Consider the following 26,242-nt stretch of genomic DNA (forward strand, 5'->3'; position numbering starts at 1 on the left):
ATATGAAGATGCCCTTTTTAATTTTTATCAATATAAAACGTAGTCTACGCTTGATAAAAGTAATTATTATATTTTTTACTGTAGTGTTTTTACGGTAATATTCGAAAAAAAAATTATTTTATGAAGATAATTTTAAAACCATAGCATGTATTATTTAAATTTATTAAATCCATATACTATTCCTCTTTTTGTTTACTCTACTGACAAAATATATAGACATGACAGCATAGATAATACACTTATACTAGCTACATGACAGTTCAACAAATATCTGCTTTGTTCGTTTCCCGCTGAATTTTAAACAGTAAGTAATGTAAAACAAACATTTTTAGATATACATATATGTATATATATATATATATATATAAATAATCGTTACTAAATATAAAGGTTTACATTTACTTATCGTTGATATATCTTGCCAGTGATTGATATTTGAATAAGGTTAAATTTAGTCAAATTTGGTTAAATGGGTATTTTTTTTTAAATATTAACTATACGAATAAAATGAATTCAAAGCTACGGCTATCTATGGAAATTTTTGTAAGTGTGAATTTTGTCTAGATTTTCTTCATTCATGACGTTAATTGCTTTATGAGTTATAGTTTTGGGATGTTCAAATAAGTTATTTTACTCTGAGAGCCGAATTAACTCTTCCATTAAGTAGTCCTAAGGACTAGATATAGATGACTCATTCTTAACACTAGGTACACTACTGGTACTAGTTTCGAGTAACGCGCAAAATGCAAATACCTTGCTGATACCAGGCTCTGACATCATTCCGATTGTGTGATGTGACACTGTTTAGTGCACAGTTGTAGGTTTTTTTTTGTAATTATGATCTTCAAAGATCTTGTTTCCTGTCTTATTGGATAATGTCTTCTCTGCCAGGAGAGCAACATCTGGACAACTCCGTTGGTACTTGGAATAATTTCTTAAAAAACAGAGCCAAAATGTGTTTATATTCATCTCATGCTTGGCGGTTAACTAGATGAGACCCTCTCCTATGTCCATGTTTTCGATAAAGGTCTGTCATATGTTTATTAGCTAAACTATACTGAAGCAGCATGGTGGAATATGCTCAAAACCTTTTCAGAAGCAGAAGTGACCTTTGCCCAACAGTAGGGAATTTACAGACATTATTTAAATTTCATGAGTCTGAAGGCCCCAAGCAGCAACGACGCCCCTGTCTCTTGGAGTATGTCACAGGGCTTCATTACATGTATTTTTAAATGGTAAAATAAAAAAGTGATCTAATACTAACATTTAGATAGTAAAAAGTTACTATTTATTAATATTTCACAATAATTGTTTTTGCAACATTAGTCAATATTGTCATCTAATAATAAAGTACATCATAAAATTATGAAAAGAAAAATAATATATACTAGTGATGTGCCGGATATTTATATAGATATCAAGGGTATTCGAGGTAGAAACAAGATCTTTATCCGTATCTATTACTCGTTGGCGAATCTTTTACATTATTTAATTTAATTTCTTTAATTGAAGTTCAATAAATAGTCTATGAAATTTTATTTTCAATAAAGTTATTTATTTTTGAATATTTGACAAATTTTTATAGTAAAAAAATAATTTAAACATATATTGTAACGGGCGACCAGTAAATACATATTTATCGACCGATACATTTTTATCGATTCGGCACATTACTATATATGACTAAAATGATTGGGCAAATTCACGCTGATGTAACATTGTTACGAACCAACAATCTCGAGTTTATAAAAGAGATACATGACATTACACACAATATAATAATTTATTCAAACTGAACAGAACAGTATCGGGAGGGGGTGTGGATATAACTTAAATAATTCGATTAAAACGAGACAAAAGCTTTTGTCTCCTCGTTTAAAATAAAACATCACTTTAATATTACAAATGACTATAATTTTGTCACAATTTTTCCATACAATGTTAATAACTTTTTACCTTACACCTATTTTTATAATACATTACTTATTATTAATGTTGTATTTTATTATTTAAAATTTTCCTGTTTACATTCTAATTACATTCTACGGAGTCAGTTTCCAATGAGACATTTAATATTATATTTTAAATAAAACCTCACAAGGACCGTACAATCTTAAATGAAATTTTGAAAAAACCTCGAGTACTTCATTATATTACACTAAAATGTAATTCGATTAGATCTTATATTATACTAAAATAATTCTTGCTTAGTTAACTACGAGAAGTTCGTTAAAAACTGTACAAACATATCAACTGTGTTACCGCTAGCGTAAACATTATATAAACGGACACACGAACCGATCTCGACCAAATGAGAACACGCGACATCGCTCAACAGTGACAACAGTGTAGCTACTATATAATTAATTAATTAATAATAGAGATAAAGTATATCGATAAATTGTACTTTAACGCGCGTTACGGGGACGCGGCCGGCGGAGGGAGGGAGGTAGAGGGTCGAGGGGAGGGGGTGGAGGGGTTTCGGCAAATAATTGACTAATATGTATCAAATGTAACACGTGACTGATGCACCTTACACTAAGTACGACGTTGCCGGGCCGGGAGAGCCGCCGCGTCCTCGACTATAAGAAACAAGCACCGTGGGTAAAATGCGAGTCATTCGAGTAGCCTACAGTGGAGTGGACTGGGTCTGTGGGTGATCGGTAAGGATCGGCACCAGCCGATACAGAGACTCGATCTAATTAACTATGAATAACAAGCGAGTCGAGTTACGATAATAAATTACAATAATTAAGTATCAATAAAATTGAGCTAGATTCGAACTCCGTCACCTGTCGGGACTCTGTTGTTACCACTAAACGTTATCATCACGTATCCCGTAACCGAAACGAATTATTATAACCTACATGATAATTTGTCGTCGTTTTTCCGAAATGCGCGAATCGAGAGACAGCTAGTGTTCCTTTAGAATTTAAAATTACATAAAGATCAGAAACGCCGAGTATTCGCTACGCAAACTTCCGATACGAACTCGAACGTAACCCACAGAGTTTATTGCTTTTCAATCGAGATATAAATCGTAACATTGTATAATTATTGCTTCGGAGCTCCTGCATCGGCGAGCGTTTGGCACGGCAATACTGCGACATCTGAGCGGCTGACGGAGCGGAGCGACAAGCGACATTTATTCACAACCAAGCGGTCGACTCAGCGACATACGACTACCTAGACGACCTACCTAGGCGCAGGGAGCTGGCCCTCGACCGACGCCAACGGGCGACCTCGCTCCGTTCGTCCTAGCTTCGTCGATGCTCCGGTGGCTATATCGAATCATCGAGACGATCTACCGGATCGAGTCAAAATAATCGCATTTAACAATTGTACTAAGTATCAATATTAGAGATAAATTTTAAAATTTTATAATATTGCCACAAGTTAGAATGAATTTTACAAAAATATACATACTGTACAAATAGTCGAGCGACGCAATGCATCGCCCTGGGCGTCGCCGACGCCGCGGGGGGCGCCCCCCGCACTAACCCTAACTCGTTGATAGAGACTTACACTAACGACTACGACGTCCGCCGACCGAAGCGCCACTCGGGAGGACCGGCCGACGAGTAGGCCTGTCGCGGCGGGAGGTCGCGCCGGGACCACTTGGTAGCTTACTTCGAACCAGAAAACGTTATCAATCTCATTCCTCATAAAATGTCTGGTACGAAGTGGGAGTCGATCGAACGGACCGTCCAAGCGCGAGTCGGGCGACTGCCGCGGCGCGACCTGATCGCCGGCGATATTCATACAGAGTATAAAATGTATTGTACAAAAGCAAAAATATAATAGTATCGTAGATTTTAAATAAAAATATAGTAATATCAAAAAGCGTAATAAAGCACTCATTATGTACAAAGGCAAAATATTGTCGTTGATGCGAACTTTGACGCTGGAACCTTTGAGACACCTCTCAGTCCGTCGCCGAGGCCGCGCACGCAGTGAGCGGCGCCGGGACGGCAGCGTAAGGCCCGACCAACGGACTCCATCTTAACATTCACCATCTCACTATTGCACTTCATATTATTTTATAAAATATTTTAAGATTAATTCAATAAAGTGAGCAGGTTCATTAAAGAATAAAATGAAGGACGAAGTGTCGACGCGCGAGTGTTAAGGCGAAGCTAACAAGTCGTGTCGATAAACAATATCAGTACAGTTAAGTAACGTTAACACAACAACGCGAGCGAAAAGACGCGTAAAAAATCATAATAAATATAAAATAATATTTCTTAAGCAATCTTAAATACCCTGTTGATTTCATTTATAAACTTATCAAATTTCCTTTTCTGATTGACACAATAATAATAAATAATAAAAAAAATAACGCATTAAAATAGTGCAACGATACGCGACGAATGGTGCAGTCGTTCGACGACACCTGCAGATTAGGGAAACGTATTCGATTCATATATATGTATTTACAAATTTATTTAAAAATGAAGAGACAGTTTGTGCAAACGAAAGTGTCCACGTGTCCTTGAGCTAGGCGGTCACTACCTACCGCAGCGACGCGGCGACAGGTCGACGGCCGGGCCGCCCGCGACCGCTTCCCGAACATCACTATAGTATATATAAATTCTTTCGAGTAAACCTATCATTAACGTATATGTCTTTCTTACGTATGTTATTTCGTTTTCACCTTACATTAATTTTATTTATTCGTTTGTGCAAAAAAATAACTTTGATAAGAGAATTTAGTAGAACAGGTTTGCGCTCTACCAAACCGAAACAAAAACTTCAACAACATACTAAAGACTTAAAACATCTAACCGTAAAGCGACACCCGAGCCGTACTGTGCTCGTACGAGCTCGGCGCGAATGGCAATCTCCTCGACGACGAAACAAACGAACCCCTCAGCACCCGACGTAAATATTATGCATTACAAACGTAAAATTAAAACTAGAGGGCGTAACCGGCAACCCGTCCAACGAGGAGCCCTGATGTGAGATGGCGCACGATTCATAAAAAATAGATTACGATACAATGTAAAATTATGCTAGTCACTAGCGATCCGAAGCTATGTAACTGATTCGGTAACATGAGCGTCGCGAACGACGGCAAATAAGTACATATTAAGTTTATTATGTGTAAAAATGCTTAAATCGATTCGTAAATAGCGTAACCGACTCCACGTAACGTGTAACTAAACCTAAATAAAAGTATACATTACATATCTCATAGGCCGCTCTTGTGACTTAGATAAAATATTTTTATCGCACGGCTCGCTCGCGCGGGCGGGGCGGGCGCTCCACAATTTGACTAGCCGACACGAATTAGTAACTGACTAGAACGCGAAACATTTCATTGGCAAGACTTTTTTCTTCCGAGGCTCGACCTTCCGAAAATATATAATTTGCTTCGAAAACGTAAAGGTTTCGCCCGTTTCGAACCAGTTCCACGACCGAACGACACCGAAGATCACAGACATTCCGAATAAATTAAGTACGACACGCGCCCCCCCCTGCCCGCGCGACCCTCGCGAGCGAGGCGACCGATCGAGTTGAGAGAGTGTGATGGATCGAAATAAATACATACAATATTTACAAATAAATCCTAAAAATTAAGCTCATCAGTTTGAAAAAGATTAAATTACATCACTAACGATCGCTTCACAAAACGACGACGACCGATCCGCCGCCGGTCCGGGGCGAGGCGAGATTCAGTTCGGCGGGCGCGGCACTAACAGAAGCCGCCGAAGCCGACGGACGGCACGGACGGCACCGACGGCACGGGCGGCACCCCGCCCGCGTGCTCGCCGTTCTTGTGCAGGTCGATGAGCGGCGGCGCCGACAGGTAGTGCGCCTGCAACGAGAGGGCGGTCAGTGGCGGCAGAGGCGCTCCGGCCGGCGCGGCGCTACGGGCGGCGGGCGCGCACCTGCTGGTGGTGCGCCGGCGGCGGGCCCGCGTAGCCGTTGTAGTAGGGCGAGTTGTAGGGCGCGTAGGCGGGCGGCACGCCGGGCGCGTAGCCGTACTGCCAGTCGGGCAGGTAGCCGGGCGCCGGCCGCATGAGCTGCGTGCCCCAGCCGCCGCCGTAGCCCACGAACGGCCCGCCGTAGCCGTTGTTCCCGTAGGCGGGCGCGCCGTAGGCCGGGTAGGGCGGGTACAGCGCGGGCGCGTAGTCGGGCAGCGCGGGCACGGGCGGCGCGCCCTGCTCGGCCGCCGCGCCCGCGCTGGGCCCGTCCGCGATGGACGGGATCTGGTCCACGAGCGACTCCAGCCCCGACAGCGACTTGGACGCCACGTCCTGCGACTTGCTCTTGGGCGTGCCGGGCCCGGACTCTCCGCCTCCGGCGCTGCCGTACTCGCTCGGCGAACCTGCGTGCGGTACTCCGGTTTATTACGAGTCATTGCGTGGAGATACTTCTCGGCTTACCCAAATATTTGATGGGGCACTTAAATCTATTGAGGCTATATAACCAGGTTTTTTTAAATAGTTAATACTCGAACACACACAGTGAATATAATTAGAGAGGCTGAGACGGCCCAGTGAATAGGACACGTTCACCACTGTTTTTTTGTGCCTCATTTGTATGATTCATCCTGTACTCGGCGACGAAGACAAAACATTGCAAGGATACCACAGCCTGTATCGTACGATATTTAGCCGCGTGCATACTGTATACCCACCTCGCACTGCAGTAGCGTATGGTTAAGTTCCAAAATGTTATTGTAGTGTTTGTCTAGCAGGGGGATAGCAATTAGAGACCCTTTTTACAGAGACTATTATATAGACATCGAAAGCGGCAAGTCGCTATCGAGCGGGACGGAAGGTGCTAAGTCTCGAGTGCCGTGAGTGTCAGGGGGGAAGGTGCGATAACGCGTGGGGGGCGCGAGGGTGGTACCGGCGGGCGGCGGGTGGTGGTCGCCGCGGAAGGCGGTGCGCGCGAAGCCCGCGTCGCTGTCGCCCGTCGGCGTCGACCTGCAACACGACACGCGCAGCGGTCAGTTTAAATGTAAATTCTTAATTATTGAATCATTATTATAAATTTATTCTCTTGAGAGATCTCACTATGCTCTGAAAGCACGAAGCTGTCCAGATGGAAACAAAGGAGATGTTCCAAATTTGGACATGTCAATGAGCACCATATAAATCAATGCTAAAAAATCATACTAAGTCCTTAAAAATAACAACCATTTTTAATCTTTCGAAATAACGCCGTACAAAAATATTAGATTATTTATAAAAAAATATTATATGGCAATTTGACACGCCATGTTTACGAAACGTTCGGAAAAATTATTCATTGTTTGTAATAAAATAATACAACTATAAATATCTATTATATCACTTATAAAATATAAGTGATATAATAGTGTCCATCTGATGTAAATCATTACTATATATTGATATTAAAAATTAGCAACATTTACATTTTTAGGGTAATGACTTCAAAATAATAACACTACATAATTAATTAAACTTGTCAATTAGATATTTTGACAATATAATAAACGCCATTTATTGACATACTAATAAAATTGCTATATACAATCGCGAAAAATATAATGTACATGGAAACAACGTGTAATTCATTACAAAAAACCTAAAATCTAAGTTTTATTAATTTTTTTGTAACCTTTAATTATGTGCTCATGGACATGTCCAGAGCTCCATACAAACTTGGAACATCTCCTTTAAGCAATTCCTTTAACATACATCACATCAACCACAATGCATAAAAAGTAAACATATATATATTGTACCTATTAAAATTGCTAGGATACATGGAGGGATGCTGATGTAGCTGGTCTAACCGGGGACTGTCTCCTACACCGTTGCCTGAAACATAATCAGTTAAAAATCTGATTTTTTTCCATGAAAATGTGGTAATTATTTGTTATTAGTCTTGTCTACACAATTTTATAAATCATAAAAATATTCATATTTTATAAATAATAACAATTTTTTCAAATATCTTTGGACTTTCTCTTCTACTTAGAAAATACTTTATTGTAATCAATTTAGTAGAGCAACATAAACAACTTTAAATAATAAACATTTATGGACATGGACTTACAAATGAATCATTTTATGGTAAGTGGTCACACCGACATCTATTGACATTACCGCGGTAAGACATGTTAACTATTCCTTACATTGCCAGTACGCTGTCAACCTTGGCAACTAAGATGATATGTCCCTTGTGCCTGTAGTACACTCACCCTCTAAGCGAGAACACAATAATACTCAGTTTTGTGGTTTAGCAGTAGAATATCTTAATATTATTAATATATTATAGACAATATTATATATTCCTCATCAACATATACATACAATGTACCGAGATAAAATTTAAAATATTGTCACAATGCTGAAAGTTTGAATATATGGCTAATTTCAGCATGGTTTTTAATACTGCATGGTGTATGTATATTAAAAATACTGTACTTTTCTTCTTAAAAGTCATAATTATTTTATTTATTACTTCACATGAATTATCAAGCGAGCTATTGTACAAGGGTTTCAATATCGACCTTGTTCCTGCGCGTAGTAATCGGACTGCAGACGCGCCTCTCCGTCGTAGAGCGTTGAGCCGAAGGGGCTGGCGCCCACGGATACGCCCACGCCCACGCCCGCGCCCACGGACACGCCCGGAGACAGCTCCGCGCCGCCTGGATTGCTTTGCTGCTGACGGGGAAATGTCGCGTTCAAATACACTTCAGTACAGATTACAGCGGGCAATAAAGAAACAAAGACCTCTTTGAGAAGACAAATAAAGAGTTTATTTAACTGCGCCGCTCCAGTAGCGGTATGTGTGTAAACAAATGTGAAATAATCATAAATATATATTAATTTTCTGAAAATAGAGTGTCATATCATTAAGTATGAAGATATATGAAAATATAAAAATATAAAATTTTTCTTTACTTTGCCTTTGTATACTGTTTATACGTAAGAGTTGATTCTCATCAGCGAAATTATACATTTAATAGGGGATTTAGTGCCTGGCTTGAGGAATTTATTTTTTTAAACCTGATAATGAATGTTTCTCATAAAAATATTCCGGGAGAGTAATTCCTTTTTTTATATTCTTTGTAATTTTAAATGCAATGCAATGTTGACAACCAACATGAAAAATTAATGTGTACACTAAATTATAAAAGGAAAATCGCTGCTCAACGAGATACGAGTAGATTAATCATTCGGAGACATAGCAGCGTGGTCGTCGCGGACGGCACCTTGTTGTAGTCGGAGAGCGAGGAGTTGCTGTTGCTGCCGGGATGCATGTCGGTGCTGCCCATGGGGCTGTTGTCGTCGCGCGGCGGCTCGAAGTCCAGCGCCGCCATGCCGGGCGACACGGGCCCCGGCGACGAGATGGCGGCGCCGATCTCGCTGGACAGCTCGGCGCCGTACGCGCCGCCGCTCGAGCCGCTCGTGCCGCCCTGCGGCGCGAAGTGGTGCGCGTCCGAGTAGGCGGGCGTGAGCGGCGCCGGCGCGGGCGACGAGTGGTGGCTGTACGGCGTGTGCGCGGGCGACGGCGTGTACGAGTGCAGCGCGGCGCCCGCGGGGGACGCGGCGGGGAAGGGCGTGCTCGAGCCGCCCCCCACGCCGCCGCCGGCCGGCGCGGGCGAGCGCGCGAAGCCGCCCGTCGACCCTCCCTGCGGGCGCGGAGCGGGCCGGTCAATATCGTTTCGAGGACGTCCTGGGTGCGTCTAGGACTGGCTTCGGTGGCTCACCTGCGCGGCGTCCCTCGCGAAGGGCAGCGGCTCGTGGCTGAAGCGCGGCTGCGGCTGCGCGGCGGGGCTGGGCTGCTGGCGGTAGGCGGCGGGGCTGCTGGCGTAGAGCGGCGAGCGCGCGGCGAAGCCCCGGGACGCGGCGACGCCGGGCGAGCCGTAGCCGGCGCGCGGCGGGGAGGGCGCGGAGAAGGCGGCGGGGCTGGCCGGGAACTGCTGCTGCGGCTGCGGCGTGGCGGCCAGGCGCTGCGGGCCGGGCGAGTAGGGCTGCGAGCGCGGCGAGGCGTAGTGGCGCGGGGAGGCCGCGTAGCCGCCGGGCGACGCGTAGCCGCGCGACAGCAGCGCGCCGCCCACCTCCAGCGGGGACTCCAGGCCGCTCCCTGGCGACGGACTAGCGCTTATATTCGTTCTAGAGCCTACTTCGCGGCCGTATCGGTCTTCGAAGGAACTCGAACCGAAACTGATGTCCGAAGTCGCTCGGAAGCCGTCGACTGCTGAGGGACATGTTTGTTTATTATTATTACTGTACATCATCAGTCACTTACAGATAAATGGAAATTGAATATTAAATTAGTATTGATTCTTAAAAAAAAAGTCTCAATTCATAAAATATTTCAGTTGTCAATTTTGGTCAATTCAATAATGGAGGCTGACAAGACATGAATTATGTGCTTTCAGATCGAATGTATAATATATGCCACATTTCGTCTAAAATATTTTTCTCAGAATTACAAACAACCTAGCAGAAAACCAACCCAAAGAGACCACATTTCACAATGCAGTAACGAATTTTTCATCAAACAAATCCTTCAAAAATACAACAAATACAAAAAAGCAACTGCACAGCTTTCACAAATTTCAACACAGCCTTCGTCTTAAGCAATTGTTTAAACACATTGACAACAGGTATAGACAACACATTAAGCACAACAACTACACAATTCATTTATATGAAAGTCAGTATAAAAAAAATCCATTAAAAAGGAAAATCAATCAAACTGAGCTGTATCACCTAAAATGTTTGGCTGAACTATTGTACTAACACTATTTTAGTGTTCCAAAACTTACGGTTGAGTATGATTAGAACATGTATAGTAAATACTTTAATCACCTGCTTTCGAACATTTTAATATTATGTTCTGAAAGTGGTAAAAAAGTAGGATATGTTTCAAAACCTGGCGAACGAAGGTTTCCAAGTCAGAGCGGCCATGAACGGGAATTCAAAAACTACAATAATTTGTCTATTACAATTTGTTTAGGACGTGTAATCTATAGCAACTATGAACAGGCCAAGGACAATTCCATGCAAAAGATGGCTGGTCTATGAAAAACTAAATACTTTAAAAAGGCAGAGTAATTAAGGTAGGGTTAGTAAAAACTGGGAATTCGACAAAATTTTATAAAAAAAAGTTAGAAATCAGATTCGATTCGTACGAATTATGATAAATTATGAAGAAAGGATAAAGAAAAACTGGACTGCAGTATACAAAAGATAAAATAAAGTTCAAAGATGTAGAAACAACCCTTGAAGACTTCAATCTAAACCGAAGCCATGATTAGTTAGGTCAAACATCACTAAACAACAGTATCCCGGAGCAAACATACAAAGGTGTAGAATACATTAAATCTGAGGCCTTTTATCACAATAGAAGGTCGCCATAGGCGTCATTCACAAGACGCTGGAAGAATCTTAATAGAAATAACTTTAAAGTTTGGGCTATAGTAAAGAGTGATATCATACTAGACGAAAAAATCTTTGTAATGTCTGACAAGCACAGACAAACTATAAATCTTTAATCTTTATAAACATGAGATATTTGCTTGAGACATTCTTGGTTAACATTAACAATAGATAGTTAAAGATATTAAAGACAGAAAGATATCTAAAGCAACTACAAAAAGTCCAGAATTTTTTATTTAAAACGATGGCGAGCGGATTTCTTGCTTAACAATTGTTTATTTTGTCATGACACATGGGATTGTTACGTCATATTAATATATTTTGAGGTTTCCTTGACAACCGAATGTTACTTAACCAAGACCCAAAGACTCGAAAATTATTATGTAAAAAAGCACAAATTTTATAGTGTTATTAATAAATTCAAAAAATAAAATTACGAAATGGCGTTATTAATAAAAAATATATTTTTTTTTTTTTTTTATTTAAAAAATATATATATAATTGAAAAAAATACCTGAATTATTAGGTTGGTAGTACGGCGAGCCGTCCGAAATCTGCTGCTGGTGCTGCACACCGTACATGACGCCACCGCCCAGGGGGGACGACATTTGTGGGGGGAAGTCCCCACCCGACGAGTGCAGAAACTGCTCGTGTGGGAGTTGCGACATCGACGTCAACTGCGGTTGAAGCATCGAGTTCGTCTGCTGAATAAGAAAATATTGTTTATATCTTAGAGAGAGATATTTTTAAGTGAGAAATAAAGTTAAGCAATGCTACTTACTTGTTGCTGTTGCTGCTGCTGCTGCTGTTGTTGCTGCTGCTGCTGTTGCTGCTGCTGCTGCAACAGGAACTGCTGCTCCTCGGGGCGTATCTTCTTGGGCCGCCCCCTCTTCTTCTTGGGCGGGTTGTCCCCCGTGGGGTCGAGCGCGGGAGGGGGGCGCGGCTGCCGCGGCGCGCGGGGCACGGGCGGCACGGTCTCGCCGTTCTCCAGCTTCACCTTCTTGGGCCTCCCCCTCTTCTTCTTGAGCGGGACCTCCGTGCCGTCCTCGAGGATGATGGTGTCGCCCGGCTCGGGCTCCATCGTCAGCCTGGAAGAGGACTCGCTTTGGTGCAATATTTTTAATCTGTCGTTTACGAGTCATAAACTAGGGTTTCGCGTCGGGATCGACGGCTCGCACTCATCAGATCCACACAGCTCAGTCGGTCGACAGTCGGGTACCTGCGGATCTCCATCTCCTCGTGCGGGCGGCGCGACGTGTTGTCGGGGAACACGAGCTCGGCCTCGTCCACGTGCGCCACGAGCCCGTTGAGGTAGTCGCGGAACTTCTTGAGCGCCGCGTAGAACGGCACCTTGTCGGCCGCGCGGGGCAGCTGCGCGCAGCGCGCCGACGACGACGGCATCACCCACATGTACTGCGGACAGTACACACATGTACCGACATGTACCCGCCACGGTCGCCGCACGGGCTACGTCTAGTCGGAGTAGGGCGCCGATGGCGCAGTGGAACTCGAATGGGAATATTAGTAATTCCTAAAATATTACAACTTAGAAATAATGATTATTATTATGGGAATGACCCTGTATTTTGCCTGCGCGGTCGGGATGGGTATTTGGAAAAATAAAAAATATCCTTACCGTGTTAGTCCCGGCGATGGTGTCGGGTTGTTTGCCAAAACAAAAATCTTTTTTCCCAGAGAAGACTTCGTATATGAGTTTCCCGTTAAAAACGGCCACCTTCGGCCGGAAGGTCTGTAGCTTCTCCAATAAAATGGCGGAACCCTCCTTGATCTCTCTCCGCGTGAGGTCCGCCGAGCCCTTGGTGGGTCGCGACACCATGTTCGTGAAACCTATACCGAAGTTCAGCAACTAGAACAGAAGCATTTATAAAACATTATTTAACACCTAATTGAAAAGTTAAATAACTCATGAAGCACTCGTTGGTTTACAGAAACAAATCTGTCAAACAAAACAGTATACGGTGACTATAGAAATTATCATTGTTAGAGGCATTTAAAATTGATTGCACTGGCAATTATCTGTCAAACAAATATTGAAGGTGCGGACATATTGAACTTATGCGCTATTCCTCTATGTTCCAATCACCTGCCGGATAATATATGAAACTTATGGCATCGTTTCTCAGAAAAATATTCTGTGAAAGGATTCCGCGTACCTTCTGTTGTTTCGATAAACTTCATAAAAACATAATAATCATCTAAATTATTTTATGACTTTGCCTATTAATCAAACATTTATATACCAAAGTTTATCAGAGAGTACAAGAATATACAGTCAATAAAAAAGTAGTGGATTTCCATACAGAATGTCATCATCGTCATTTGAGAAAAATTGTAAGTACTGATTTTCTTAACGATTCTTATCGAAGGTGACATAATTCAAGAAAGCATGTGAGATCAATTTTCAACTACAAGAGGCATAAAGACAAATAATCAACATATGAGTCGTTTAAATCGACATTTAATTGCGGTTTACTTCAGAAATAAAATGAATTAAATTAGTAAATTGGAATAGTATTGTATTATAAAAATACAATATTTATTTATATAAGGTTTTTTTATCTGTAATCCTAATTCGATTGGAACAGGCTGTATATACTTTCACCTTTCACCATTTTATTAAAAAATGTAGTAACGACATGATACCGTCATTTCCCATAAGAAAAATTACTGATTTAACTGAGCTAATATTTGTATTTGTCACGATTCTCAAATCTGGGTGTATTGACCTAGCTGAGGTTTTACCCTTCTCGTTTCCGAGAGCATAAGTCGTCGCCTTCCCTGCCACTCGTATTTAATTACTAACCTTTTGGTACGGTAAAAAGTGTTTTATTATGAAGATAAGGAATTAAGATCATTGTACGGAAACACGACCAGTCTTTAAGCATGCAAGATGTTTATAAATAAGAAACAGAAAAAAATAAACAATCATCTTAAAAAAATTATCGATTTCTGTAAATTTTGAATTCCATTCCGAACGTAAATCAACATCAAGCTCAAATTGCAGGACCTTTTATGACACAATCAATACACTCCACAAGTTAGTCCTCAAATTAACTAGAATTTATTATCGGATTATGTAATTAAAATATAATATACACTTTTTGATTTCTGATTTCTCATCCAACACAAAGAATATCAGATGTTCAATGAGTGTTATTCTCTATCGCAACTTTTCCGCACCAAGCTCGATGGTCTATTTCCGTCATGATCATCATAAATTATTAAAAAAATAACTTCGAAATGTACTAAAACAATTATCCGGTAACCAGTTATCGTTAGACTGCGAATCGAGACTAGCCCGTGCAATATATCAGTCGAGTCAATATAAACAACGCGTCGCGAATATTGGAAAAATGAAAAATATCGTACAATCTTAACTGCATTGAATTCAGCGATTTGTCTAAATATTGTGTATCGTTTAGCGATGGGCTGAATTCGGCTTCGTCTTGAAACGTATCATATATTGACTGGGATATTAAGAGCTTATCTCCGTGGATCTCGAGTGCGCGGAAGCGTCACGAAATGATCATGAAACATTTGATGATAAAATTAAAGTGAAAATAAAATGCATTTGGTCGAGCAGAGGAAGGGTTCTTCTGCAGCGACTACTTATAGGTAGAGATGTAGCTTGTTCAGTAAACTGAATTTAAGTCATACAAGAACGAAAAGTGGACTATTTTTCGCTGAAATTAGGTATACACTACTCTCATAGAACGAATGTTATATGAGCCCGTCTCTGTACTAATGGAGTTATCAATGATATCTCAAGTACGCCTCTCAAATGTTCTCTCTCGCAGACATACACACACAGTTAAAACATAAAACTATACAATGAGACATTCGGACATCAACTACAAAGTATTACAATTATATTTAAAAGACACACAAACAACATAGGCATGTGCGACCAGCTCACCTTGTAGTCCTCGTCCGCACTCATCTGCTCGCGCGTGAGGCCGGACAGGTAGAGGCACTTCCAGAAGTGGTTCCCGGGGCCCGCGTAGTGGTGCCCCTTGTAGGCCGCGAACAGGCCCGGGTTGATGCCGATCTGCGGGGCGCGCGGGGTTAGTACCGAGCTCGTGGGCCGTGGGGGGAGCGGCCGATTTTGCAGTCATTGTGCGGAAAAGTGTTCAGTGTTTTCCCGATACTTAATTTAACTTATTTATGTACGTCAAACACATGGCACTGGATGACCTGCGTGTCTTTAAAATCTTCGCTTTGTGTGTAACGAGTTTCAATTAAAGTGATATTATAGTAAGTCTTGCCTGCCTTTTAATATCTTATTTTTTATTTTGTAATAGACGAAATAGTCCACCTAGACTACCAAACAGGCCACCTGATGATAACAGGCCACATATAAGATTGACGACATGATAGATTTCAGTCTAAAAATATGCAAATGAAAACACTAAAGTACTTAGTATTACTGTTTGGCGGCCGGATATATGATGAGTGTGTGGTGCCTACCCAGACGTTCTGGCAAAAAGCTCTACCGCCAAGTAAGTGACTCAGATAACTTTATTACATCGTGTATATCATTATTAGTCTTCAAGTAAAATTACTACAAATTCATCAAAAGCATGTTTCATAAAATATTTATGAAACGAGACAAGCAGCGGGACTAATTAGTACAGCAGGAAAGCGTGATCGCACTCGCAATGATAACGCCGAGGTTTGTTCGAGGCCACCGATGTGACGCTGCTTTTAGTGATGTACTTTGAGCTCCCGTCTACTTCCTCAACTATACGACATCATCTCATCATATAATCGGTACATAATGTTATAACATATACATATGCTTAGAGCCGAGATGGCCCAGTGGCTAGAACGCGTGCATCTTAACCGATGATTTCGGGTTCAAACCCAGGCAGGCACCACTGAAATTTCATGTGCTTAATTTGTGTTTATAATTCATCTCGTGCTCGGCGGTGAAGGAAAACATCGTGAGGAAACCTGCATGTGTCTAATTTCAACGAAATTCTGCCACATGTGTATTCCGCCAACCCGCATTGGAGCAGCGTGGTGGAATATGCTCCAAACCTTCTCCTCAAAGGGAGAGGAGGCCTTTATCCCAGCAGTGGGACATTTACGGGCTACTAATGCTAATGCTAAAAAATGCTTAGAAACGACATGTCGCCGCAAAATGAAAAACGTGGATGTTAACCGAAGGTCACAGTTCAAATCCGGACAAGTGCCTATTGCGTATTTATTCGTCTCACGTTTGGTAGTCAAGGAAAACATCGCGACGAAACCCGCACGCGCCGCTGTCCTGTTCAGAGAGTTTTGGAGCTTATCATTCCACTCTACGTCGGCACATATCGAGTGTGATAGAACTCGTCTCACGCGAGCACTTTTCCTCGCTATGTTTTCCTTGACTGCCAAGCACAACAAAAATTGAGCACACGAGAATATAATTGTGTTTTCTCCGGATTAAAACTTACGATCTCACGTTAAGATCTACCTGTTATATCTACTGGACTATCTCAGCCAGTGTACGGCACAGTATTAAAATAATTTTAGTAATTAACGGTATATTTTTTCGTAGTCATGTTAGTGTACCATTAGTTAGAAGCATTAGACTGAAATATTATCAGGAAAAATTGTAATTTGGAGTTCAGTGACCTCGGCTAGTTTTGTAAATTCTGCCAAATACGTCTTAGGGTAAACTATATGAAATTAAATTATTAAGCGTATTATTTCTGCAGTAATATATAAGTAACATTAAACTACGAATCTAGTGAGTTACACCTATCTCAGTGGCAAAACGTAAAATATTATATTGCCATCAGTGTGTTCGTGTGTATGTGTGCGCGTGTAGGGGAGGATGCTATAGTCGTTGTGCGATCGTACTCACAATGATGATGTCGAGGTTCTCAGCGAGGTGGTCGGGCAGCGTGCGGCGCGACACCTCCTCTTCGCTCATGCCGTTGAACCGGTCGTGCTTCTTGCGCTCCTTGACGGGCCGCACGGCCAGCCCGCCGTCCAGCACGCCCTCTACTTTGATCTCCATGCTGGAAAATATCACGATACGTTTTAATTCACAGAAAGATTTCGGAACATTAATGGAAATGTTGGAATATCTTACTATGACCGATATCGATATGATTACAGTACAATAGTGAATAGTCAGTTAGTGCAGGAGGCACTGTAGCGAACGATTATCTGCGCTAACTGGTGCACTCCACTACTCAACTCTCATAATTCGGTACGAACGGTACGTTTTTACTAACTCAGGCGCAGGACCGACGGTTTTATATGCTTTGGCACGCTGCTACTGAGAATTCCTGATCGAAAAACCCAATAACTTTTATCGGTCCAACCAGGGATCGATCCCAGAACGTCTTAATATACAGCCTTATAGGTTACTGGTCAACGAGGCAGTCTTGGACACATATATTATATATTATCTATGGCCCACGCTGTCTCTTTAAAAAACAATTCGACGAAGAGGACCATAAAACAAATATGCTTTCGAATTTTTAATACTGATAGGAATGAATGGAGACTGATACGTTGAATTATGAGAGTGAGGGAATACGTTGTATATCTGTGTTAACGGAAACTCTTATATGAATTATATATTATAAGTATGAGTGTTAAAGTATCCTTGACAAATTGGTCTCTGTTATATATTTCATGCAGATCTCGATAGACCCGATCGAAACCTATCTATAATCGTTCGTTAAAAAATAATGATTTTTTAGTCGACGGCATATAATCGAATTATTTCGATATTTAATGTCATAAAATTCAATGACATGACAGTTCAACGGGCGGTCATGTTTGACGTTTAAAAAGCGGGTGCGTTCAAAAAGCTGTGTAAAGAATTAAGACTATTTATTCATATTGTGTTTTCAAACAAATAACGTCAACGTCAAACGAAAGATATTATAACGAATAGTTCGAGTGTCAACCGAAGTTCGAATCCGGTAAAACATATCAAGTTTTAAAGAACTAACTTTGACTAAGTAATTGTTCACTTCATATTTCGAAATTCAAATGTTACAAAATGTATTCTGGTACAAGCATTTGGTGTACGTCGATACTTGTTATAAAGATTCGTTTTAAGTCCTTTCCTCTTTATCGAGGACTACATTGTTTCGGCTAAAAACTGTCACCTGTCAATGTGGCCCGTTGGTAGATCAAAGAGGGATTAACAAGCAAACTAACTTTTGCACATAATGTTAAAAATAAATATCAAGAATGCTACAAAAGTTTTTCTGATATTCAATTATATGCATAAACGTCTAATTTGTTTGAAAACAATTAATCTCAGAGCTCGTGGTTCTCAGTAGCACATCAATTCAAAGTCAACTACGATTTACGTAGAAAAAAATCATTTTGGATTAACAATGAAATTAATTACAGCTCATTAACAGAGGCATGAGATATTTTAATCTCTTATAAGATTTTCGAATTTTTTAAGAATATTTATTTATATAATTTAACAAAGACTTTATACCGCAGATTCTCAGAATTGATTCCGGGTTCGTTAGATTGCCGACCGTCTTTGCGCAACGTGCAAATTCAGTTTAGATTTCAAACTAGATTTTGTTTGTCATCACTTTTCAACGATTTCTGAACACTTAATGGTTCAGCGCGACCGGAACGAAAGCTATATTTAAAAAAAACTGTCTGACTGTGCCTCGGTGAGCGCCGGCCATAATTCTATTAGGTATTGTATCTCTCACAATGGTTTTTGCTACAAATTGGTCGTCGTAAATGTCTCGGTACCTACGACGTATAGTTCAGGCCCGGCTTTCGACCACCAGTCCCACAAGATATTCTGCCTACGCAAGGGCTTAACGTTTAATTAAAAATGTACTCTCGTACTCATGAAGTCTTATTTATCGTCGCAGCTTCTATCATTTCTTTACCCTGATGTAAACTTTTAGGAATTCACTCGCATACAAATCATGGGAATTCATTTATCAAGCGGAATGAAGTCTTGATTAACCAATACGGTTATGAATTCGGCGAAACGAGTAAAATTAACTTAATTAAAACATATGTAACCTCTTTATATTATCAATGGCTGCGAAAACATTTTTCTACATATTGCATTCACTATTGTTTACACATAAACAACTTTGATAATAACATTTTTGGTCATGTTATTGAATAATAGTTTTTATTTCACGGTCCATATTAACAGTTATCGAATGCCAGCTTTTGAATAATGATTTAAAAGTTCGACGCGTCTCTGTTGTTATTTTATTACACGTGCACGTTCCGCCGCGACGCGAGCTGCCATAAATTAGTCTAACACGGTATTATGTGTTGTTTTGACAAGTTATTACATTTTTGACGTACCAAAACTCATAACATAATAAGCCGAATATGATATATTATAAGCATTTAGCCGAATAAAACGGTTTCGTATTAAAATAACGACGTAACAATCGAAGTATTTACATATTATTTGCGAGGATCGTGTCGTTAAGAGCGTAATATAACGAAATAATATTAAACGTAGTAGGTATCGAGGAATTCATTTTCAACAGATTCCAAAATATGATAATTTTTTGTTCCAAGACCTCGAAATCATATTTGTGTCGGTGGCTCGGGAGCCATTTGCATGCTAATTGTCGGCCAAGTATATTTAAGCTACTATTAAATATCGGTAGCAAAAAACCTAATTACCTCGATATGAAAAAACCGAATACGCGGTGTGCAGACAAACATCAGAAAGTTTAATCACACGAGGTTTCCGATCCGATGTCATAAATCGAGTCGGCGACGCGTTACGTTCAGATAATATTTATTAAAGCAGGTTTTAAAGCAATTACATAAAATACACATATTAATACAACAAGTGAAGTGAATAATTTTAACGTCCGAATAAAACGAGACACGATTAAAGCGCCTCGTCACTGCGGAGACGCAGTCGTTAGCGCTTTTCATGTGTTTCAATGAAGTTTTCGGTATTTTTTTTTTCGAGGTGGCATAGCGGAACACTGTACATAATTGAGGCTAAAACGATTATAATGTAGAAAGCATTATAAACGTTCGGTTTGGACGATTCCACCTTGATCTGATTATTTCGCTCGGATTTTTGGCTAGCGATAGCGCGGGCTTCGGTTCCGGTACCGAAATACTTGCGACGTAAACACTGCGCGGGCTGCGCGCGCATCCTACTGGCATTGTTCACGCGTTCACGTCGGTATGCTATGGACCTACGCGACTATCTCTCCCCAAATCCAAAATTATAACATACATCTACACTCGTTTATACAAAGTGCAGAGAAAACGACGTCAGTGGCAATTATAAGTGCATTTATCAAACGCCACCTAAGCCCAAGATCCAGCGAGATCGTGACGCCGCCTGATCATTAAGATCACCTTTATTTGCTCGAGGAGCGTGCAGCGGCTCGCGTTTATTGAAAATTTCGTATTGTCATTAATAGACACTAACGATGCAATAAATTGCAATCATTACGAAGCCTGTCACAAGGCGATGTTGGAAATGAGGTTGCGGTTGATGAGATGAAAAAACTGAATCAAAGTTTAAGTTAACATTGCGGATCGCAGCGATACGAGCGGCGGCAGTCGTTTCGCGGTTATTGGGAACAGTGAGTGACTACTGTATCAAATCCTCGCCGACTCGTTCTCGGCGGTGGGTCATTCGAGAGTGGCCTTCCTTTTAAGCGCGGCTCGGTCGACTCCTTTCACTACCCTTAATTTTATCATTGTGTCAGATTTATCGAAACTTAAATGTTTAGCAATTAAAAGTTACTGGAAATTGGAAACGACCTTCAAAATGTTCGAACCAGTCGCGGAAATCGGTCGCGTCCCATTCGTTTTACCTTCCTTCAGCGGATGAGGTCATCAAAGCTCGCAACGAGAGGCTGCATTTACATTTATGCGCAGATCAGGCTCGGCAAACATACCTACGTATTGTGCCGTTACTTTAACACTCTAAAGTCGACGCAGTTTCCACTTTCAGATTATTTAATAATAATAACCGCTTCAGTAATCTTTCGAGACTCAAACTCAGTGCCCGCTATGGTTTTCTGTTCGCCGTCGAAGAGCAATTTTATTTTCAATTCGAAGTTTCAAGGGTATACAGAGCTAAGAGTCTCGATTAGGCGCACAGTAGTGGTTTTGAAAGGCGGTTCAAAGACATGAAATCGATTCTCAACGGCTCCGATGTTTTCGAAGCTGACGCGGCGACGTCACGCGCGGCGCGGCTCGCACGCCATCGTTCCGACCGCTACGTGACTGCGGCGCCTTACCCAAGATCGCTTCGATTGCGTTACTGATATCATCCCAACTGTACGATACTGCTGCCATTGTCTTTAACTAACATTAAACAACTATGACGATTCGAGTTATGCTCGTTAACAACGCGATCTATCAGATAACTAATCGGTTTACATTCCCTACCCAACGTCCGTAAACTTTATCGTATCGAGCAATTAAATTATTATTTTTTTGTCTGTTTACAATTAAAAAATGTCTGTCTACTCGCTGTGTAGTATGTAATTGAAATAAATTAACTATACTGGTAATTAATTTGACATAGTGCGTACTACCTCAAGCGTGCCTCAATTATAAGGTGTTTTGTAATTTAAAGAACGACAGATACAATAATTATCAGGTTACGATGTACTTTCCGATTCTTTGTTACTCCAGAATAACACTCACAGGAAATGGACACCAATTATCGTCAATCATTTCTAGTAACTAACAACTTGGGTATAATTTTTGTACTGTTCCTACATCAGTACATGTAGTTTGTTTGTATGTAAAGAGCGAAGATATTTTAGTGTTCGCGTCCAACGCTGGGGCGTCCCGACTGGTCGGGCCATATATCACAGATGAACGACACGAACTAGTCAGTCGCCCTGCAGTTAATCTTACACATCGCCTTGGCTCTATAAGTGTCAATGGTGGGCAGTCAAGGATCTTTGCCGAGTCGAGTGAGTCACGTCACGAACTCATGGAAACAAAACTGTTTGCCGATTCATCAAACTTTAGTAAACGTCGACTCGCACGCCGGCATTCGGAACGAACGCGTAGGGGCACTTAAAACTTATCAAATTATTTATAGTTCCTGGACGCGCATATAGATGACACAATCGACAGTTTCGCATTTGGTTATAGTACCGCAAACGAGTTTTTGGAGACTATTTTAAGACTATCTCCGTTTAGCTATACATCCTGTCGAATATATAATTCCGCGGCTCGAGACGTGAACGAGCCACGCGGACATTTGTTTTTATAGATTTAGGGAACAGTTCGTCGTTAGGGGTTAGTCGTCGTGCGTCGGGCGGTGGTGGATGTGGGTCGCGGGACTAATTCCGTCGCGGGGTCACCGGCCGCCGTCGGCGCACGCCTGCCGCCTACATCGTGTCGCTGGATAGAAGAGATCACGCGCCGCACACTTCCCGAGCTAGCCGCTAGCCGCTTACCGAGACCGAGCACACGATATTCAATCTTACATTTGGAGAATCGTAACGGAACATGAAACACTACTGTTTCGATTGATCGCCGATATCCTGATCTTATTTTAAATGAAAGCGTTAAAAACGACTAAACTTACCCATTTTCGTCTTTAATTTTTTTCTTTCGCCCTCTTTTCTTGGGTTGATTTAGCATCATCTGCTGCGGATGCATCTGCATGTGCGGATGCTGATGCTGGTCATGGTGCTGCATGTGTGGCGGCATGTGGTGTTGCTGGCCGAGCATTGCACACATCGCCTCCTCCTCGACGAAGGAATAGGGGTCGTCGCATTCGCGCTTGACCCCATTGTAGAGGTCGTCGTCGCGTTTAGGCGGTGCGTACTGGTTGTGGTGCTGCTGATGCTGCAGCGACTGGTGGTGGTGGTGCTGACTCATGTCGTAGGGCGCGTCGGGCTCACGCTTGAAGGCGTAGGGGTCCTGCGGGTACTTGGGAAAGGGGAAGTGCTGGTAGGGTTCAGGCTCGTGCGCGGGCGCAGGGGGCGGCGCGGGAGGCGGAGGTGCGGGCGGCGGCTCGAAGTGTCGGTACGGAGAGGGGAAGGGGCGCTGCAGCAGCGGCTCGTAGGCGGGCTCGGCGGGAGGGGAGCGCGCGGGGGGCGGCGCGGGCGAGCCCTCCGCGCTCGAGGGCTTGCGGCGCGCCGCCTCGCCACTGTTGCTCGTCTCGTACCCGTCGTCCTGGCTCTCCGCCGCCTTCGGTTTCTCCTCGCCCTCCTCCCTGTCGAACACAGAGTACTTGATTGATTAAGTTTCGATGAAGCTTCCTCGCTTGCACAATCGCCGAGGAGACGGTGCATCTCATTAGACTCATTCGAAGCCTTGAGTATGCGCGAGATTACGATGACGTGTGATTATCTATCGAATATTAATTAGCCGGTTGGAAAGTAGTGGTGGAGTGACACCCGTATTTATTATCTGTAAACGACTCGATCGAATGTTTTATTTACGGTGACGTCAGTATGCAGGTGCGTTCGACTTCAAACTTCGAATTATCGCTAGGCACATTCGAGGATACATAATTTAAAGCTTGTTCACACTTAGTGTTTACGCTGTGTAAATACGGGTCTAATTTAAAAAGCTAGATTTCTCAGTCGGTAAATTAACAGGCATCGACGTTTCGATAACAAATACTGCATAATTTTCGAACGTCGTTACGTCGACGGCTCGATTCGGCGTGACGGAGTGCAAAAGCAAAAGGCCACATGCGGTGTGAAACGACCGTCTCTGATAATATTTAGATTTTCGTTTAGCGATAACGAGGGCGAAGGCACGTGAACGTCTGAATGCAGGTGATTAGTCACCTGTCTCGGTGGAGCTACTCCGCAACCTCGACGAACGGAACGGAGCGGCGCGGATACGAGCACCGGCGACCTTTAAACAAAAGGCTTAGACAATGCGAAGCGCTTGCCATTTGAGGAACGCGTGTGTACAGCCAGCTCTCGAATGTGACCTTTATCATGGATTTTGTGACAACACATCCCCGCATAGTCTCTTGTGACGAGTACCTACCTACGTATACAGAGAACACTGCGAATTAACGTTTTCGTACGAACTTTCAACTGTAGGTATACAATGTAGGTATAGATTATCTTTTTCCTCGTAGTTCGGAACGTTTGCGTTTTGAATTTTCGTTTATAATAAATGACCGAGCAATGTATTCATGACATATTTTATCAGTTTTAAAATGAGATTACGTAACAAAAACACAAGACAGCAACATACCTCATTTGCTCACTTTCATTTTCTTATATATACATAACATGCAGTTGCCTTTACCGTTTGTTTGATCTTTTGTGTATAAAAAGGGAATAACGACATCAACATTAATTGCCTATTATTTAATATTTTTTTTTATTATTTTCTATTAGTTTTATTAAGACAGATGAGCAAACAGACTACCTGATGTTAAGTTACCATCACTCACAGATACTCTGAATGAATTTGAAGCCACAGGTTCTAAATTGTGAATTATCTCCATGTTAAAATGAACAACAGAACCGTTCAAAAGAATCAGTTTAAGAAATAATAATATATATATATATATATATATATTAAAACCGTATCATTAGAAGTGTATAGTCAATTACATCGTTCACAGCCATCGCTTGCCCAAAGCGATCGATCTATTCCGATACGAAAGACGTGTGAAATCTTTTCTTTCTGATTCCTTCACACATTGTAAATGAACGCCGAAATATATATAAAGCTAAAGGCATGACGTTTCCGACTACTCACATAAAACCTTCTCAGTTGCTAATTAAATTTAAATCTTATTTTAAAAATACTAGACTAGACATGTTACTCAATACTAGATTACATAAAGAGTGGAGTTCGTATTTGTTGCATTTCAGGCAAGATCTTGAGATCAAGATTCTGAGTTTCTTGCCGGTTCTTCGCGGTAGAATCAAAATATGATATGACCCATTAAAATGATGCAAGAGTGTGTAAGAGCTTATATTTAAGGTATATTTTAGTTTGAAAAATAAAAAAAAACTGTCATAACATTTAAAAAATTAAGTTTACACTGGTGGTGTTTGTCAAGGCTAAGCCGGGATCCGGTGGGTGTCAATGTTGTCGAGTTATTATTGAATTACACGTATAAAGGTACCCATTCATCACGTGTTTGAAACGTGTATGATTATAATTTTACGCGGATGAAACTGCGTGACAAATCTAGTAACACCATGTTCAAATATGCATAGATGGATCTGATTTAATTAAAAAATAAAATAGTAGCTACTGAGTTTCTTGCTCACTATCGTAGAATCTACATTTCGAACTGGTGGTTCACATTCAATTTAATCCTGTATCATGACGAATGCTTATAAAAAAATATTTGAATAAATAATATTTTGGTTCTCGATAGAAAATCGACCGTCTATTTCTAATATTTTTATAAGTCGTCTCGCTGCAATCATTACGCGTAGATGTAATAAATATGGACGTCAAGCTACAGAGACGCGCGTGTCGTCTACACACAGGAATCGGTCTGAAGTCGCTTGTTCTTAACCGCCACAAAACAAGTTTCCAACTTATTTGCACGCCTTCGAAACAGCCTTAACTGCGTCTATCAGGTGCAATTGTTGTACTTAACCGGAACGCTGGTGATAAGGAAACCTACATTAAAAATTCAAGCAGCAATTTACGAATGTATATAAGTTGAAATTTAAACTGAAAACACATTATTTGCAACATTATGATCTATATTTTTATATTATCATTCATTAATTTCAGAAAGTCTAGATCGTTCTCAATTATAACATTGGACTAAGTTAGTCCGTTTACTGAGGAAGGTTAACTTCACACCTCGACTATAATGAGCGAAACAGTAATAATATTAAATAATATAACACAAATCGAATTGATAATCCAAATATAGCACGAGTGAA

The 26,242-nt window shown here is 41.4% G+C and overlaps 1 protein-coding gene across 1 annotated transcript in view; it reads right to left on the bottom strand.

Annotated features, from left to right (window-relative positions):
• Positions 1-1,892: 1,892 nt before the first annotated feature.
• Positions 1,893-26,242, bottom strand: part of LOC125073805 (atrophin-1) — a 39,738-nt gene continuing 15,388 nt past the window's right edge. Inside the window, exons 2-15 of the mRNA XM_047684863.1 lie at positions 22,939-23,571; positions 17,248-17,404; positions 15,310-15,441; positions 13,009-13,239; positions 12,592-12,785; positions 12,154-12,460; positions 11,887-12,073; positions 9,695-10,071; positions 9,197-9,616; positions 8,492-8,642; positions 7,721-7,796; positions 6,859-6,935; positions 5,892-6,331; positions 1,893-5,818 (exon numbers count right to left, since the gene is read on the bottom strand). Coding sequence (XP_047540819.1) covers positions 5,696-5,818; positions 5,892-6,331; positions 6,859-6,935; positions 7,721-7,796; positions 8,492-8,642; positions 9,197-9,616; positions 9,695-10,071; positions 11,887-12,073; positions 12,154-12,460; positions 12,592-12,785; positions 13,009-13,239; positions 15,310-15,441; positions 17,248-17,404; positions 22,939-23,571 — 3,505 coding nt within the window. The 3' untranslated portion in view covers positions 1,893-5,695. The remainder of the gene's footprint in view (positions 5,819-5,891; positions 6,332-6,858; positions 6,936-7,720; positions 7,797-8,491; positions 8,643-9,196; positions 9,617-9,694; positions 10,072-11,886; positions 12,074-12,153; positions 12,461-12,591; positions 12,786-13,008; positions 13,240-15,309; positions 15,442-17,247; positions 17,405-22,938; positions 23,572-26,242) is intronic.

Source organism: Vanessa atalanta, chromosome 25 (assembly GCF_905147765.1).
Source record: "Vanessa atalanta chromosome 25, ilVanAtal1.2, whole genome shotgun sequence".
Classification (NCBI taxonomy): domain Eukaryota; kingdom Metazoa; phylum Arthropoda; class Insecta; order Lepidoptera; family Nymphalidae; genus Vanessa; species Vanessa atalanta.